This window comes from Cebidichthys violaceus, unplaced genomic scaffold, assembly GCF_023349555.1.
Source record: "Cebidichthys violaceus isolate CVI_PGR_0920_01 unplaced genomic scaffold, fCebVio1.0.p SCAF_5, whole genome shotgun sequence".
Taxonomy (NCBI): domain Eukaryota; kingdom Metazoa; phylum Chordata; class Actinopteri; order Perciformes; family Stichaeidae; genus Cebidichthys; species Cebidichthys violaceus.
The window spans coordinates 5,638,496-5,652,933 of record NW_027176705.1 but is presented as its reverse complement, the minus strand read 5'-3'; the positions used below and the strand labels follow the sequence as shown (position 1 = coordinate 5,652,933).

Genomic DNA, 14,438 nt, shown 5'->3' with positions numbered 1-14,438 from the left:
GAATCAGATGATCTACTAATACAACATTGGCTCCCACTTTCTATTTCGGCACCCTAACTTTGGGTATGGATCCAATATCATTGTGCTTCCCCCCCACACACACACTTTAAACCTGTCATGCTCACTGTGTGGAATGAAAAGCAAAGCCATGCCTTGATTAAAATAATGCAATTGTTGGCGGAACCACAATGTGTGTTTAATGCGGATCCGACCAACATGGCCTGATACTGAATCCATTTAAAAACATCAGTATCAGTGTACGGTAGAGTATCAGTGCACCTTATCGCTTTTCCAACATGTATGTAATACTTTGTCAGATAAATATCCTGTGAATAAAACAGTTGGTCATAACGAGACAGGTTTGGACAGGTTATGGTCTCAATTTCAGGTCAGTGGAGAACTCTACCTCCAAACATGAACATTAGTTTGATCGTCACTGAGCATTTTCTTTTTTTTTTTAAATAATATTCTAGTTCTTTTTTTGTTACTAACCTATGCCATGCAACTTCTACGTTAGTGTGTATATTTCTAGAAAGGGTAGGTTAACATAACTCATGCTCTTAGGTGGACCCTTTTATACAAAGCACCTTGTGGCATCCTTGCCGCATACATTTTTAGCACTCATATCTCACAGCTCCATTGGGAATGAAACCCCTAACCCTGGCCGTGTTAGTGCCCTGCTCTCCCTATTAAGCTGGACCAGACAGCACACTGGCATGAAACACTGATGTAAAATAAAGACAGAAAGTAATTTTAGGACAGAAAATCTCAACCCCCCCCCACACACACACACACACCTTTCTCTCCCTCTCTCTCACTATGTAATTGATGCCAGTCTCGTGCCCTTTCGCCTCCTGTGCCAGCAGGCAGAGGGCTACCATAGAGGCGCCCGCTTCACCCCTACATAACAACCTTGCCTCACCTTCACACACATCCACACAACCACAAATACACACACATACTTTTACTGTATTTGGTGCACACGCATGCACGCAAACACACAAATAGCGCCTACAGAAACATAGCGTATGCACACGTATAAACACAAAAACCCACTTTCAGTCTGTCTCACAATCTGTCTGTCACTCTGGGTGAGACAGAGAGAATAGCTTGAGACCATGTGTGCAAACAGCAAACACTAACAAATGCAAACACTTTCTATTAAACTCTAGTTCCGCTTCTGCAAGTCATGTCATCGGTGACTAGCATAATGTCTTGAAGTGTCCTTATTTTAATTTCTTCTCTTCCTGTCAACTTTCAATGTTACTTTATTCTCTTACAGGAAATAGATACACATACCCTACAGTTGCTTTACATTCATTGAGCAGCTTGACACAGCAGCAGTACCCTCAACACTTCTTGGGAGGGTTGAATATTGTAATTAGAGGATAGATTTAGGTAAACGCATGCTTGTCAAAGCATACAACAACAATTTAACCAGGTTAAAATATCTTGGTCATGGAGAAGAGAGGAACTTATGGCTGAGACACCTTATATCTATGTGACTACAGGTCTAACTAGAGGTACTGGTAACTCCTGGTGTTGTCAAACCAATGCTAAAACTAGGTCAGGATCAAGGTAGTCGAGCTGGGTCAGATAACATGTGTTGACCAATTCACACCAACAGCAAACACAGAAGAAGAGGTGGGGAGACGTGATGAAGAGGAGGGCAGAGGCAAGAAGAAGAGAATGGGAATGACAGAGCCTGTAGGAGAGACATACCAAGTACAGAGAAGAAGACGACAGAAGAAGGAAAAAGAAAGACCAACGTAGTCTCAGAGAGAGTGGGGTAATGAAGCATGTGCACACGCATGTAGAAAAAAAGAAAAAGATGGAAACACTGTGGTGGTATCAGATCAGTCGGTGCACATTTGTTGCCTTCTGCCAAGACCAGACAAGTCCTTATACAGACATACACAGAGGCCAGAGTCTTCCAGTGAAATTGTGCGTGAAACATTCATTAAGCTCATTATGGCATTCGGTAGAAGTTTAGCAGCCAAACTGTCTGAGAGCAGAATAGTGAAGCAGATGAGCCTTCAGAGTCTGGAGAACAAATTGTAGACATGAACAACTCTCTCAAATAAATATATAGATGTATGTATGTGTGTCTTTGCAGCCTTGACCGTAACTCACTATGACACTCAGATACCCTCTTTTTTCATCACTCTTTAAGAAGTGTGTTTCTACTTTATTTTCTCTGTTTTTAGCAACAGGTAAGAAAAAAAGAAGCAACCAGCCATTTTCCTATGTATGTATGTATGCGTGTGCGTGTGTGTGTGTGTGTGTGTGTGGTGCTGTGTGTATGTGCAGGGAGTACGTACATCACCAGTGTGTTGGTGTGTTTAATAGTAAGAGAAAGAAAAAGAGTGTGTATGCATGTGCGTACGCACGAGTGTTAAACATTCATGCTGCCGTGTTGGGTCGTGATGGGACCGGTGTGACTGGTTGTCCCTGCCACTGCCTCATCCGATAATGCTGATTTGCTCAGGCACTAACAGACGGACCCCTCTGGGGGTCCTCCAGGCACACAGTCAATCACTGGTACTCCAAAAGATAGTACTCCAAAGCTATTTAAATCGCAAACTCCCTTCTATTCTCTTCTCCCCATCTTTTGCCATCTCTTTTTGCCACTTTATTCTCTGCAACTCTCCGGTTCTCTATGCACTGAAACCTTCTACTAGATTTCCTCTAACCCCTTGACTTAAAGCACATCTTCATCTCTTTGTATATTTGTTTAAGTTAATTTCTATATGTACCATTAAGAGCCAGCACAGAAGGTTGTGTACAACATTCTACCAAAGTAAACCTGCTCTTCTAGACAGCATAGCATTGACATTGGATTGAACACATAATGGTAGATCTGTTTAACATGACAATAACAAATGGCTCTAGTTTCATGGCGGTAAACTGGCAATAACAGCCGATAACTTTGCAGTCCTGGCGTAGCCTCCCATTCGCTACCCTTGGTGTGGTGCTCCTGATGTGGGTGTTATGTATATATCTCATTACTCTTTGTCTTAATGTGAAGGGGCTCTGGATGGGCAAACAGACTGCGTGCAGCTCATTAGTTTCCCGACCCAACCACTCAGTCCACAGTGTCAATGCCTCATGTTGTCCTCATGCAATCACAGTGCTGCGAGGCACTTGAGATAAAAATTAAAAAAAAAACACCCACAGAGAGAACAAGTCATGTCAATTACACACAGCTCATCCGCCGCTTTAACACCAGTCGTTCCCATCCCTCCCTCATCCACAGAAGCTGTAGAGGTAATTTTCTACATTCAAGAAGAGCTACCCATTAGTAATAAATTCTGCAGAAATGCACACAAAAGTGAGTCCCATAGTAAACGGACTTTGTAACTATCACTTAACAACACTGAGCCACCTCCCTCACTTTCCCCATCGCCTCTCCTCTCCCAATCCCTCCCTCCCCCAGGCTACCTTTTCCTCCACTATTCTCTACATCGTTACCATAATCAGATAAGACAACTACCTAGGGAGCACCCGCATCCCTACAGCACCTTGCTCCTGGCACCATGTGTGTATGTGTGTGCGTGTGCGTGTGTATGTGTGTGTGTGAATTGCTCCTGGCACTTGGAAATCCGTATTCCTTTTGACTGTCTTTTTGGTGTTTTGATCTTTTCAAACCGACAGATGACTGGTTGGTGTGTGTGTGTGTGTGTGTGTGTGTGTGTGTGTGTGTGTGTGTGTGTGTGTGTGTGTGTGTGTGTGTGTGTGTGTGAGGGAGAGAGAGAGAGGGGTGTGTATATGCGAGTGTGTTTGTATTTTGTGTGTGCAGGAAAGGTTTCTAAATTGCCCTGCTCCTTCATAGGGTAATATCTGTATTGTGGCTGACATGTCTGCTACAAATTGCTGCTGAACTGTGTGTGTGTGTGTGTGTGTGTGTGTGTGTGTGTGTGTGTGTGTGTGTGTGTGTGTGTGTGTGTGTGTGTGTGTGTGTGTGTGTGTGTGTGTGTGTGTGTGTGTGTATGACTGAGTGATAAGTAGATAAGTGTGTGTGAATGCGCGGGAATGGGAGTATGTGAATGGTGTTTGAGTGTCAAGGATGATTATGTTATTCTTCTGAATAGTCAAAACAGATCACATCACCGTACCATTAAACGAAAGGCCGTCTGATTCACAAGAAGGCACACACACAAAGTTTCAAAAACACCTCCAAGCCAACACAACACACTTTTAACAAAATATCTGCAAGCCGTACACTTTTCTATGCCTTCGTGGACTTGTACAACACACATAGATAGTGTACATAGACATATATAAAAGCCTGATCCCTGCAGGGCATAAACACATACTGTACAGACACACACGCACTTGCTAGCAATTGAGCCATAAGCAACACTACATTTAGCCAACAACACACCGGACAGACAAATTACTGGACCAGGCATCAACACCAGTCAGCCAGCCAGTAAACTAAACTGTCAAGTCAGATCTAGCTGGGGATATTCATTTAAAGTACTGGTCAACATGTATAACTTCCCCATTCCTGGTTTACCCCTCTGGTCTTGAATAATGCTTTAATTAAATATATCTGCAGTTGATATATAGTAGGCTCCATTCCTTTATCTACCTACATTTGGCACTTCCTCTTCCCTCTACTCTCTTTTCAAAGTAATTACTGGAAACTTGAATGATGACTTATAATCATAAAAAAATGGAAGAATAGGAAATTTACTATATGATACAAAGATTATTAAAACGGTTATCAATTTGCAACAGACTACTAGTCATTAGTGACTAGTAGTCTAGTCAGACATTTTTTTTTTCCTCTTTAATTAAATTGTTTTACTTTTTATCAATGTCTTTATCAAGATTTTAGTGACATTTTGAGAAATTCGCTTCTAATCTTTCTTGCTCGTATTGAGCTTAGCTTAGCATAAAAACTGGAAGCAGGGGTCAAACAGCTAGCCTGGCTCTCTCTAATACGCCGATGAAAACCTCTAAATTGTACAAATGTTGTAGTTTAAGAGGGAGTGATGTGCTGTAACAATTTCTCGTTATTAAATAGCTGCTCAACACTAGAAGCACTGCAAAGGAGAGCTGTTCGATAATAATATAGAACTGTATGTTGCTGCAAAAAGATGGGAGTATGGACAGAGCACCCACTTTAAAAAAAAAACACATGCATAATTTATGTATTCATAAAACATATTTTGAACCCTACTGCTGTTGCCTATACTTGATCTGAACTAGCTATAAATTAAGGTATTGCAATCTAATTTGCAATACTGTTTTTTCCTGTATCTATGTTGTTGTTTTTTCTAAAATATAACCAAACACATGCATAGGTTTTACGCCTCCTGACTTTCTAATTTACCAAATACATTATTTATAACTACGTGAAACGTAGTACAACTGATCATCTTTTTGTTTGTTTTTTTGGTTTAATTACCGTTTTTTTTAATATCAAAGAAATAGATTTTATTTGAGAATTCATGATATAAAACGTCATCATTAGGGTTGAATAATGTCATTATTATTGCGTGTCATGGCCAGAGAGGGGCAATAAAAGAGATTAATAAAATACATTAAATTATATGCCAGGTCAAATAAATATTTGGGCCAAAACATTATATAGATAAAAAGCAAACAACTTCATTAACAGATGCTTGTATTGAAGAGGCTCATTATGGTGGCCATGTTCTCTCTACAAGTAGCCTGGTGTTATTCAGAAATGCTGAAAGAGAAAGATTGTCCAGTGGAGTAATCTGTAATATGATACTCTTTAACAGACTAGAAACACGCGCACACACGCGCACACACACACACACACACACACACACACACACACACACACACACACACACACACACACTTGGGGTATCGAGAGTCTCTCCACTTCACTAGCGGCGTTTTCAGAACTATCAGAGCTTGTGAAAGCCTTGTATTTCTAACTTCTGATGCTTCCTAAAATGTTGAGTTTATGTACCGCTTATGTTAATTTGTTCTGGAGAAATAAAGGACAGTAAGAAAACACCAAAGAGAGAAAGTAAATGCATACATTGTTAGTATATTACTTAAAGACACAATGTGTAGGATTTGTCAGTTCTGTTTTTTTGTTTTTTTTAAACACAACATCCAAAGTTGGCCCCTACTCCACGGCTTAACAAGGGTTAGGGTGCTCACCAGCAGGAGAAAGACAACCTCAGATTTGCTCACGTTTTAGAACCAGCTTTGTGCAATAAAATTAAACAACCTTACATGAGTACAACATCATAAAAATAACCACAGACCTAAATAGATCAAACAAAATAAGTAAAATCCAAAGAAATACTGTGTTGAAAGTGTGAGCTGTCTGTGTGTATGCGAGTCTGATGTAATGTGTGGCCCCTGGCCCCAGCAGCTGCGCCAAAGCAGATGTTTGCCAGTATAATTACCACAACCTCGTAGAGAGGAAGAGGAAAAGATGGCCAGAGAACGAAAGAGAAACTCAAGACGGAGAAGAAGATAGAGTGACAGTATGTCTGTGATACAGAGACCATCTCCTTATGACAACAGTTAAACGCACACCTGATTACTTCTAAGGTAGATTGATTGAGTTTCATGCATATAAACTTGCCTATGGATGCGCATAAACATACATGCTACATCACATGCCTCTCATATTGACCAACTATGATGTGTTTAACAGGGCAGCTGCCTCTCAAGCCACCATTAGAATCCCTAAACACTCTGAGAATTGTTACCTGCAAAACAAGGTGGGTCCACCTCTCCAGTGTAAGCCTCCCCTCTGTTCTGAAGCCGACGGTCAGAGGAGTGTGACTGCCGGACTGACCATACCGCAGTGTGACCATCTGCTCGGACACTGTTACAGAAAAAATCAACCGCTGCCCTGAGCTCTTCTCCAGCAGCATCCTGGGGGGGGGGGAACAAAAACACACATATCGAAACACAATTATTTCCGCAGCAGATATACAGTCCAGACAGTTGATCTGAATATCTTGCAGTGGTTAGTTGTTATGACTTAACTCAGAAGGAAGGAAAAAAGGAAGAGTGGACTCAAGTGTCACTACGCACACTCCCACACACAGTCTCTCATTCTGACATTTACACATAGAATATCAATATTTTACATGACTGCTAGGTTTGAGCGGCTACACTGGGTGCAGACACACACACCCTCCACGTGTCATATTAACCACCATCACTGACATTTTATGGGAAATCATGACTTTTATGAACCCAGAGCCACATACCCTATAAATCACAGATAAGATGTATGCATGAGAAAGAGACCATATGTATGTATGCATGAGAGCCTGTGTGTGCTTGTGGGGAGAGACAAAGAGATAGATAGACAGACAGATAATAAGTGCAGGTTGGTTACTTTCAAAAACTAATGAACTGATTTGCTGGAATAAAAATGCTTCTTTTGTCAAAGGATGCTTTTAACTTTTGACATATACAAAAGAATCCTGATTCAACTCAGCATTATTGTCATTATTGATTATTATTTGATCTTTAAAATGCCCATCATAAAGCTCAAGTTGAAACATTTAAAGTGAATGTTTTGTCCAAAACCCGAATGATATTTAGTTAAAAAAAAAACAGCAAATAGACATACAGTATTTGAGAAGCTGTAAACTTTTGTCATCTTTGCTTGGAAATCCAATACTTTCTTAATCAGTAGTACAAATTGATGGTGTAATTTTCTGTTGGCTTATCTGTTCTAGCAATAATTTATTCAATATGTTGCCTGGGAAAGGCATGTTGATGGTTAGGGAATAAACAAGTGTGTGACCAAACTAAAAATAAATATCCATTGAAAATTAGAATCTTCAAACAATATAAACATAACTTCATAACCAGTTTCTAGTAAAAACTATGATTTGTAAGAACAGGTGGCTGGCTCTGTTCATTGTTCAGATGAGGGGAGGGATATGAAATCACAAAGAGAGGGAGACACAAAGAGAGAGGGGTGAGGAGAGATGGACAGAGGTGAGGATAGAGACCTCCTTTCATCCGGCTTCTTTGATGGCAGCCATGATCGTCTCTACAACAAAAGACTGATGGCCAACGACAGCAACAGAAAGACGGAGAGGGAGAGTGAAAGTGAGGGGGGGGGGGATATTACTTCCATTCAGATGCATTCAGCCATACAGGTGTCATGTTCGGAAAATCAAGACGACAACACTTGTCTGTCATCTAAATCCCCGGACAGACAGCTTCACAAACAAAATCACAGGATGAAATTTAAAAGGAGTGATTTGATCTCTGCCTGATTCTCCTTCACAGAGTTAAATTCAACTGACAGCAACATTTAAACTGAACATCCAGTGAGCCACTAAATACACATTAAACGTAGTGTTGCTCTGGGTCTTTCTTCAGACCCATCACCACTGCAAAGTTATCATCATGTTTATCTTTACAGAAAATTGTGGAATATGTGAATGTAGACAGACTTAAGACCTCAACAAAGCTTACTTAAAATGTTTGTTTAATCCACAAAGATGATAGTTTTTCTCAATGAGCATTGTCTTTCTTTGTTTGTCCAAATGGAGCCTACAATCTCTTATCATATTAAAAGACAATATAGTAAAATTATGCTGTGAAATATGACTAAACTATCTTTTAATATGATCAGATATGGTTGGCTGAAGGATGGAGCTGAAGTTTTAAAATTAAAAAAAGATCTTGAAGGAAGTGAGCTTACCAGACCTCCGTTTGAGGCTCGCCACGACTAGCATAACACACCGGAATCTCAGACCAAAATGTCAGCAATCAAGTTGCATTGTGGGTAATTTAGGCCCACGGTTTTGACAAGAAAGAACAATGCGTGGAATAAAAAAAGATAGAATCTCTAGTTCTGCTAAATATATATTTTGATCCTTGTATTTCTAGAGAGTCCACCAAGCTTCGGCTTGTCACAATAATTAATTTTGTTGGACAACATACTGTCCCAGATATAATTGCGTTAAATGATGCCTATGTCGTTTTAAGACCAGTTTTGCCACTGATCATATAATAGCATAATAATGCAAGTATACTCTTCAAAGAACTTTTAAGTCTTAATAATATTTAAACATTGGAATTGGAAGGTGAAGAAAATATTAAAATATAAATAACACATTAATTAAATACAACCAAAACAATAAATAAAAAGGACTCTCAGGTATTGTTAACAAAAATGCGCTATTTCTGCGCAATGCCCAAGTCTTATAATGGTAGGAAAACCCTGCAGTTTATTTTGGCATTATGTTTGCAAAAATGCTGGTGACATTCTTATGTAAACAACGGCAATTTCGAGGTTAGCAAAAATGATTGAGGTCACATCCTTACATATTAGGATATTTTGAAAACTTAATTACTGTGACAGGCCTAATCTCGAGTCCAACAATGTTATAGGAATCAAATAGTAAAATCAGTGGACTCTTTTGCAAGCTACATTTGAGAAAACGAACAAATAGAAAACAAGACATCATGTGTGTTAAACCTATTTTTATTTTCATGACAAAGCATCCCATGTTGTTCGAGCAATCTACTTGAAGTGTTGCCGTAGGGGGAGATGGGGTTGCCAAGAAAAGCCAACTGATCTCTTTCTATGTGTGCTTGTGCTTTGTGTTTGTGTGTGACTGCAAACTGATCCGAGTGTGTGTAACTCTGCACCATCCCAGCACTGCCCGCAACATACCAGCACACTCTCTCCTGTCTCACACACACAACATGTCTAAGTGGGACATGACAGCCAGTTGTTAGCCAACATTTCCTGATTGTGATACTGACCCGACCAGACCTGATTGGCTCCTTGTTATTAGATCAATATCACAGGGCTTTCACTTCAATGCACTGTCAATGTATGAAAATCATATCAAATATAATATCAGAACAGACATTCGACTATAAATCGCAGCAGCAGTGTGTTTCCAGCGGTGAGCTGTATTACATCAGTAGCACAGGATAATGGTGGACTACTCTGATAAGGTCAGTAATTGTTATGGCACACAGATGCTATTAGTGTTTTTATTTCCACTTAGGTTCCAAAGATTTGAATAGTATATCCTCATAATGCTAATAACAAATTGAATAACTTTATCTGTATCGTTGCAATTTTTCATTTTACTCTTATTTCCCCAAAAAAGTAGATTTTCGACAAGAACTTTGACTTGCTGACACAGTGCGTTTGTAGCTATGAGATGTGAGCTGTCAGTTTGACCTCTTCCTCTACCTTCTCTAACCAATAAAGTATCAACACAGCTTGCTAGATGTAACACAATGTTATTATTGTGCTTATTAGCTGTGCCAAATTAAACTGCAAGGTCTAATGTGTCTTTGAGGCTCTATTTGGGGCTCTATCTATTAGATTTTATCTAACAAAATATTCTGCTTCAAACTGCAGTCCAAAAAATATAAAAAGACTAACTCTTTTATTCCAAGAAATCACAAAAATCAAATTGAGGATTGTTTTTAACCGATCTGACCCGAGCACCCCCACCGGCGGGGGCAACGCATGCATCCAAAAATGAATCCACTCATAACGTGCACTCATCAGTAACGAATATAATGATGCCGCATACCTGCTCAAACTGCAGCTCCTGCGCTACAAAGTCATCTCAGCTGTTTGTACAAACTCCAGACACAACATATGACAAAGCTACGTATAACACCAAGTAACACAATCAATATAGCGCCCCCTAGGCAGTCCCACTCGCCACATTTATGCCAATAACGTTTTGAAAAATGTATTCAATGCTAACACCCGTTAGCTCCGGAGATCGCTAGCGACCAGACGGTCGCAGCCATTTTTTTCACATTCCGCTACGACACAGCCTCGCAGTTTTACTTACAAAACAAAGCCATCATCATAATCCGCATAATCGATCACATCATACCAGCTTCTTACTTTGAGATGTTCTGCAGCAAAAAAAAAAATGAATCCGTTCATGTTTACTATCTATCTGTTCATCGGACGCCGCTCTGTGTGGATTCAAAGCTGGCGCTGCCGTCGTGTGCCTCGTGTGCCTGCTAGCGGAAGAGGCGGGGTTATACGTCTCAGCAAATTGGATTTGAGAAATTTGACACTCGGGTAGCTTTTATTTTCTGATTGGCTAACGGATTCTGTCATTCATAGTCACTTGTGGTTGTTTCAACAGAGCAGGCTGTGACGCGTCTATGGAAGGTTCATGGGGTCAAATCGGCCCTTCACACAGGCTGTAAGGCCCTGGAGGATAAAAAAAACTGGAATTCAGACGATAAAAACCCATGGATGACAAACATTAACAGTCTCAGAGGGGATCCAGGCTCTCAAAATGATGCCAAACTGCTGCATATGGATAGATTGAACACTATTAGTGATAAAAGAATTGAAATATATAATTATATAGTATATAAAATTACAATGAAACAGCTGGAACAAGATTACATTTTCGTTGACCTCGTTTGACCTCTCCGTACTAGATCAAGATGTACTAGATAAAGCTTCACTTTATCAAAGTAAAAATTTGTTTAGAGACCCTCAACATATAGTTCTATGATCTGGGAGAGCTGGAAAGCTTGGATCTGCATGATTTCTAATAAAGAAATATCCTGAAATTGCTTTTTTTTCCAGTCGAAAATTAGAATTTTCAATTTGTGCTGTGTGCCATCTTAATTTACTTTTAACCAGTAACATATATACTGATATTTACACATATCAACACATCTCACAAGTGTTAGGGTTATTTTAATACCAAAAGCATTAAAATAGCCCTTACAGTTGCAACGCTACACTCATTATCGTATGGGTATGCTATTTTCGAGTTGAGGGCCTAAAAATCGGTCTAGGGTCCATTAAGGTGATGACATAAAATATGACAAAAAATATTCAAAACTTTATTTAGAAAATGTCATTAGAATGTTAGAAAATGGCATTTCGTACAGCCCTAGCAGTGTTTATAACTATTAAAATATGCTGTGATAAAGTCAGGATACATTGAGAACATTTACTTTCATCTAAATCAGACTTTTCAACTAATCAAAGTTACTGCACAAACTGTCACACACACACACAGGGAACACTTGTCAACTGGCTACTGTGTACAGCTGTTAAATAACTGGCCTTTGCTTCTTTGCTCAGGAAATTTAATAAAAAAGAAAAATGTAATTCAGAGAAACAGCCACTTTACTTGTTAGCATGGAGTTTACTTGACTGCCCAGAGAGGAATAGCTGACTAAGATCCATCCATCCATAAATAAATTCTAAAAATATTTTGTAAAGCACAATATACAGTGTGTGCTTTAAGATGACATTGGTAGTCACAGTATCTCCACCTATGTAACAGACACATTATTCTCATTTCTTAGAAATGACAAAAATGAAACTCACATTTCTCCAGGAGAGCTTGGTCTTATCCACAATGCCAGAGTGAGGGAACCCAATGCTCCTAGTGTCTGTGAGGGGGGAGAGACCAGACATCCATCCTGGACTGGCCGAAAGAGTACACTACTGGATCCACCAGGAACCCCCTCTGAACTGAAAGTGGTTCTGGTCTCCGTCTGAGTCCCAGGACGAGTGTCATTACCGTCTTCATCTATACAGGTACCCCTGGAGGAATAAAGTGTAAATGTGTTAATATTTTCACTCACAAGGACCTCTTTTATCTTTTATTTTATTTGCATGAATGGAAAGGTCAGCGGTCATCTAAAATACCTTCATAGCATTACCAAGAATTCAATCTACCTACCTGTGTGCAGGCAGTAGCAACGGGGCATACGGAAGTGTGGTGTATCTGTAGGGACACTCCTGGACACAGAAGGCCTGATAACATGTTGTCAGCTCAGTCTGGGAGGACGGCGACCGACAGTAGCCACTCCGCTCTGGAAGCCCACATGTGGATCGAGAAGGGGAGGTGGACACGGGTTTGAAGGCAGCAATGTTCTCCATTCTTGGGAAATGTCCCTAAGACGGAAGACAGTTAAACAATTAGCAGAATTACATTCAATCTGGGTCTCTTGACACGTTTACATATATGGGGAGACAGCAACCCAGAGCACTAAAATGCCAGAAATGGAGAATTCAAAGTGCTATAAAATGAAGCAGCCTGTGGTTCATGATACAGCATAACCCATTTTGCAGGCAAATCTCTTACCGTCACATGTACAGTATGTATAAAGTACATTTAATAGATATTAGTACAGGTGTTTTGAGATAAAAATATCACTGATGATGATTCTATTGAGCTGCTTCGACCTCAAGTTCTGGTATTGTGCATGCTGGTTCACTACCACACTGTGGGACACTTTAATAAAACACAGCTCGTTAATGTCGTTAGTAACACCTGGGCTTTTCCTATAGTATGAGAGGTCAAAATGTCTGCTTTGACAAAGGCCTATTTCATTGTCATTAAATAAATCACATACAATACATTAGCTGTTAATTATTACTCCAGTTTCTGGTTCACAAATTACAATTGGCTCTTGAAAGCCACTCTTACCTGTGATGAAGCAGGTGTTGGACACAGGCTGAAGAGGAGGAGAGCTAACCAGATGAACAGATGACGCCACTTCATCCTTTTCATCATGTTTTGCCCTCTTCCAGTGATGTTTTTCAGGTATAATGTCCGGGGAAACACAGGCCAAATCTTCCTTTCTCTCATCCTTGTCTCCCTTTGCTGGTTTTCACCTTCTGTTTCAGCAGCTGATAGAATCCCAGAAATCCCACACACATCTGTCGTGCTCTTGTCTTTACCTTCCCCTTTTTTTAGGCATTTGTTAATTTCCTTGTTGTATTTGATCCTTAAGTCCCACCGCTCCTCTCTCCTTCCTCTCTCCTTCCTCTCCCTGCCGACTCCTCGACCCCATTTTTGTCTCTGCGTTTTCGCCCTCTCTGCCTTTGCTCCTCCCTCGCCGCCTCTCTGTTCCAACCATCTCTGGCCTTTGACCTTTGATTTGAGAATTGGGTTCTCTGAGAGGTACGGCATGGTGCCAAGTTCTAAAATCTTGGACAGAGGTTCTGCAACATTCCCGGGTAATGTAGGCTGTTCAGGAACCTGGATTTCTTTTGGACGCCTTCCAGCAACACTCGAATAAGTGACGACTGTCATGGTTTCATGGTTCCAGGGCCATTTTTCTTTTTTACAGGCCAGTACCCCTAGGGTGAGGCTACGAAGCTTAGCTCTCGGTTACACTGTCTCAGTCCCTCGCACACACACACACACACACACACACACACACACACACACACACACACACACACACAAACCACAACCAAAGCCTTCACATGATAGGTAGGATTTCACAATCTAGAGAGGGAATAGAGAGAAGGAGAGAAGGAAAGAGAGACGTGGTCAGACCAAAATCCAACATGAGACAAATCTGAGGAGAGTGAAATGCCATGCAGGCTATTCCCTAGCCAAAGCCTGCACTATCATGTACAGCTTGATGGAGGCACAGCTCAACTGATACTGCTACATTGCTTTCCCCTTTTCTTCATTTTCTAT

The 14,438-nt window shown here is 40.4% G+C and overlaps 1 protein-coding gene across 1 annotated transcript in view; it reads right to left on the bottom strand.

The window, feature by feature from the left end:
- Positions 1-14,128, bottom strand: part of ush2a (Usher syndrome 2A (autosomal recessive, mild)) — a 195,904-nt gene extending 181,776 nt beyond the window's left edge. Inside the window, exons 1-4 of the mRNA XM_068730789.1 lie at positions 13,434-14,128; positions 12,684-12,898; positions 12,326-12,544; positions 6,711-6,879 (exon numbers count right to left, since the gene is read on the bottom strand). Of these exons, the coding sequence (XP_068586890.1) occupies positions 6,711-6,879; positions 12,326-12,544; positions 12,684-12,898; positions 13,434-14,042 (1,212 nt within the window). The 5' untranslated portion in view covers positions 14,043-14,128. The remainder of the gene's footprint in view (positions 1-6,710; positions 6,880-12,325; positions 12,545-12,683; positions 12,899-13,433) is intronic.
- Between the last annotated feature and the right edge of the window lie 310 nt (positions 14,129-14,438).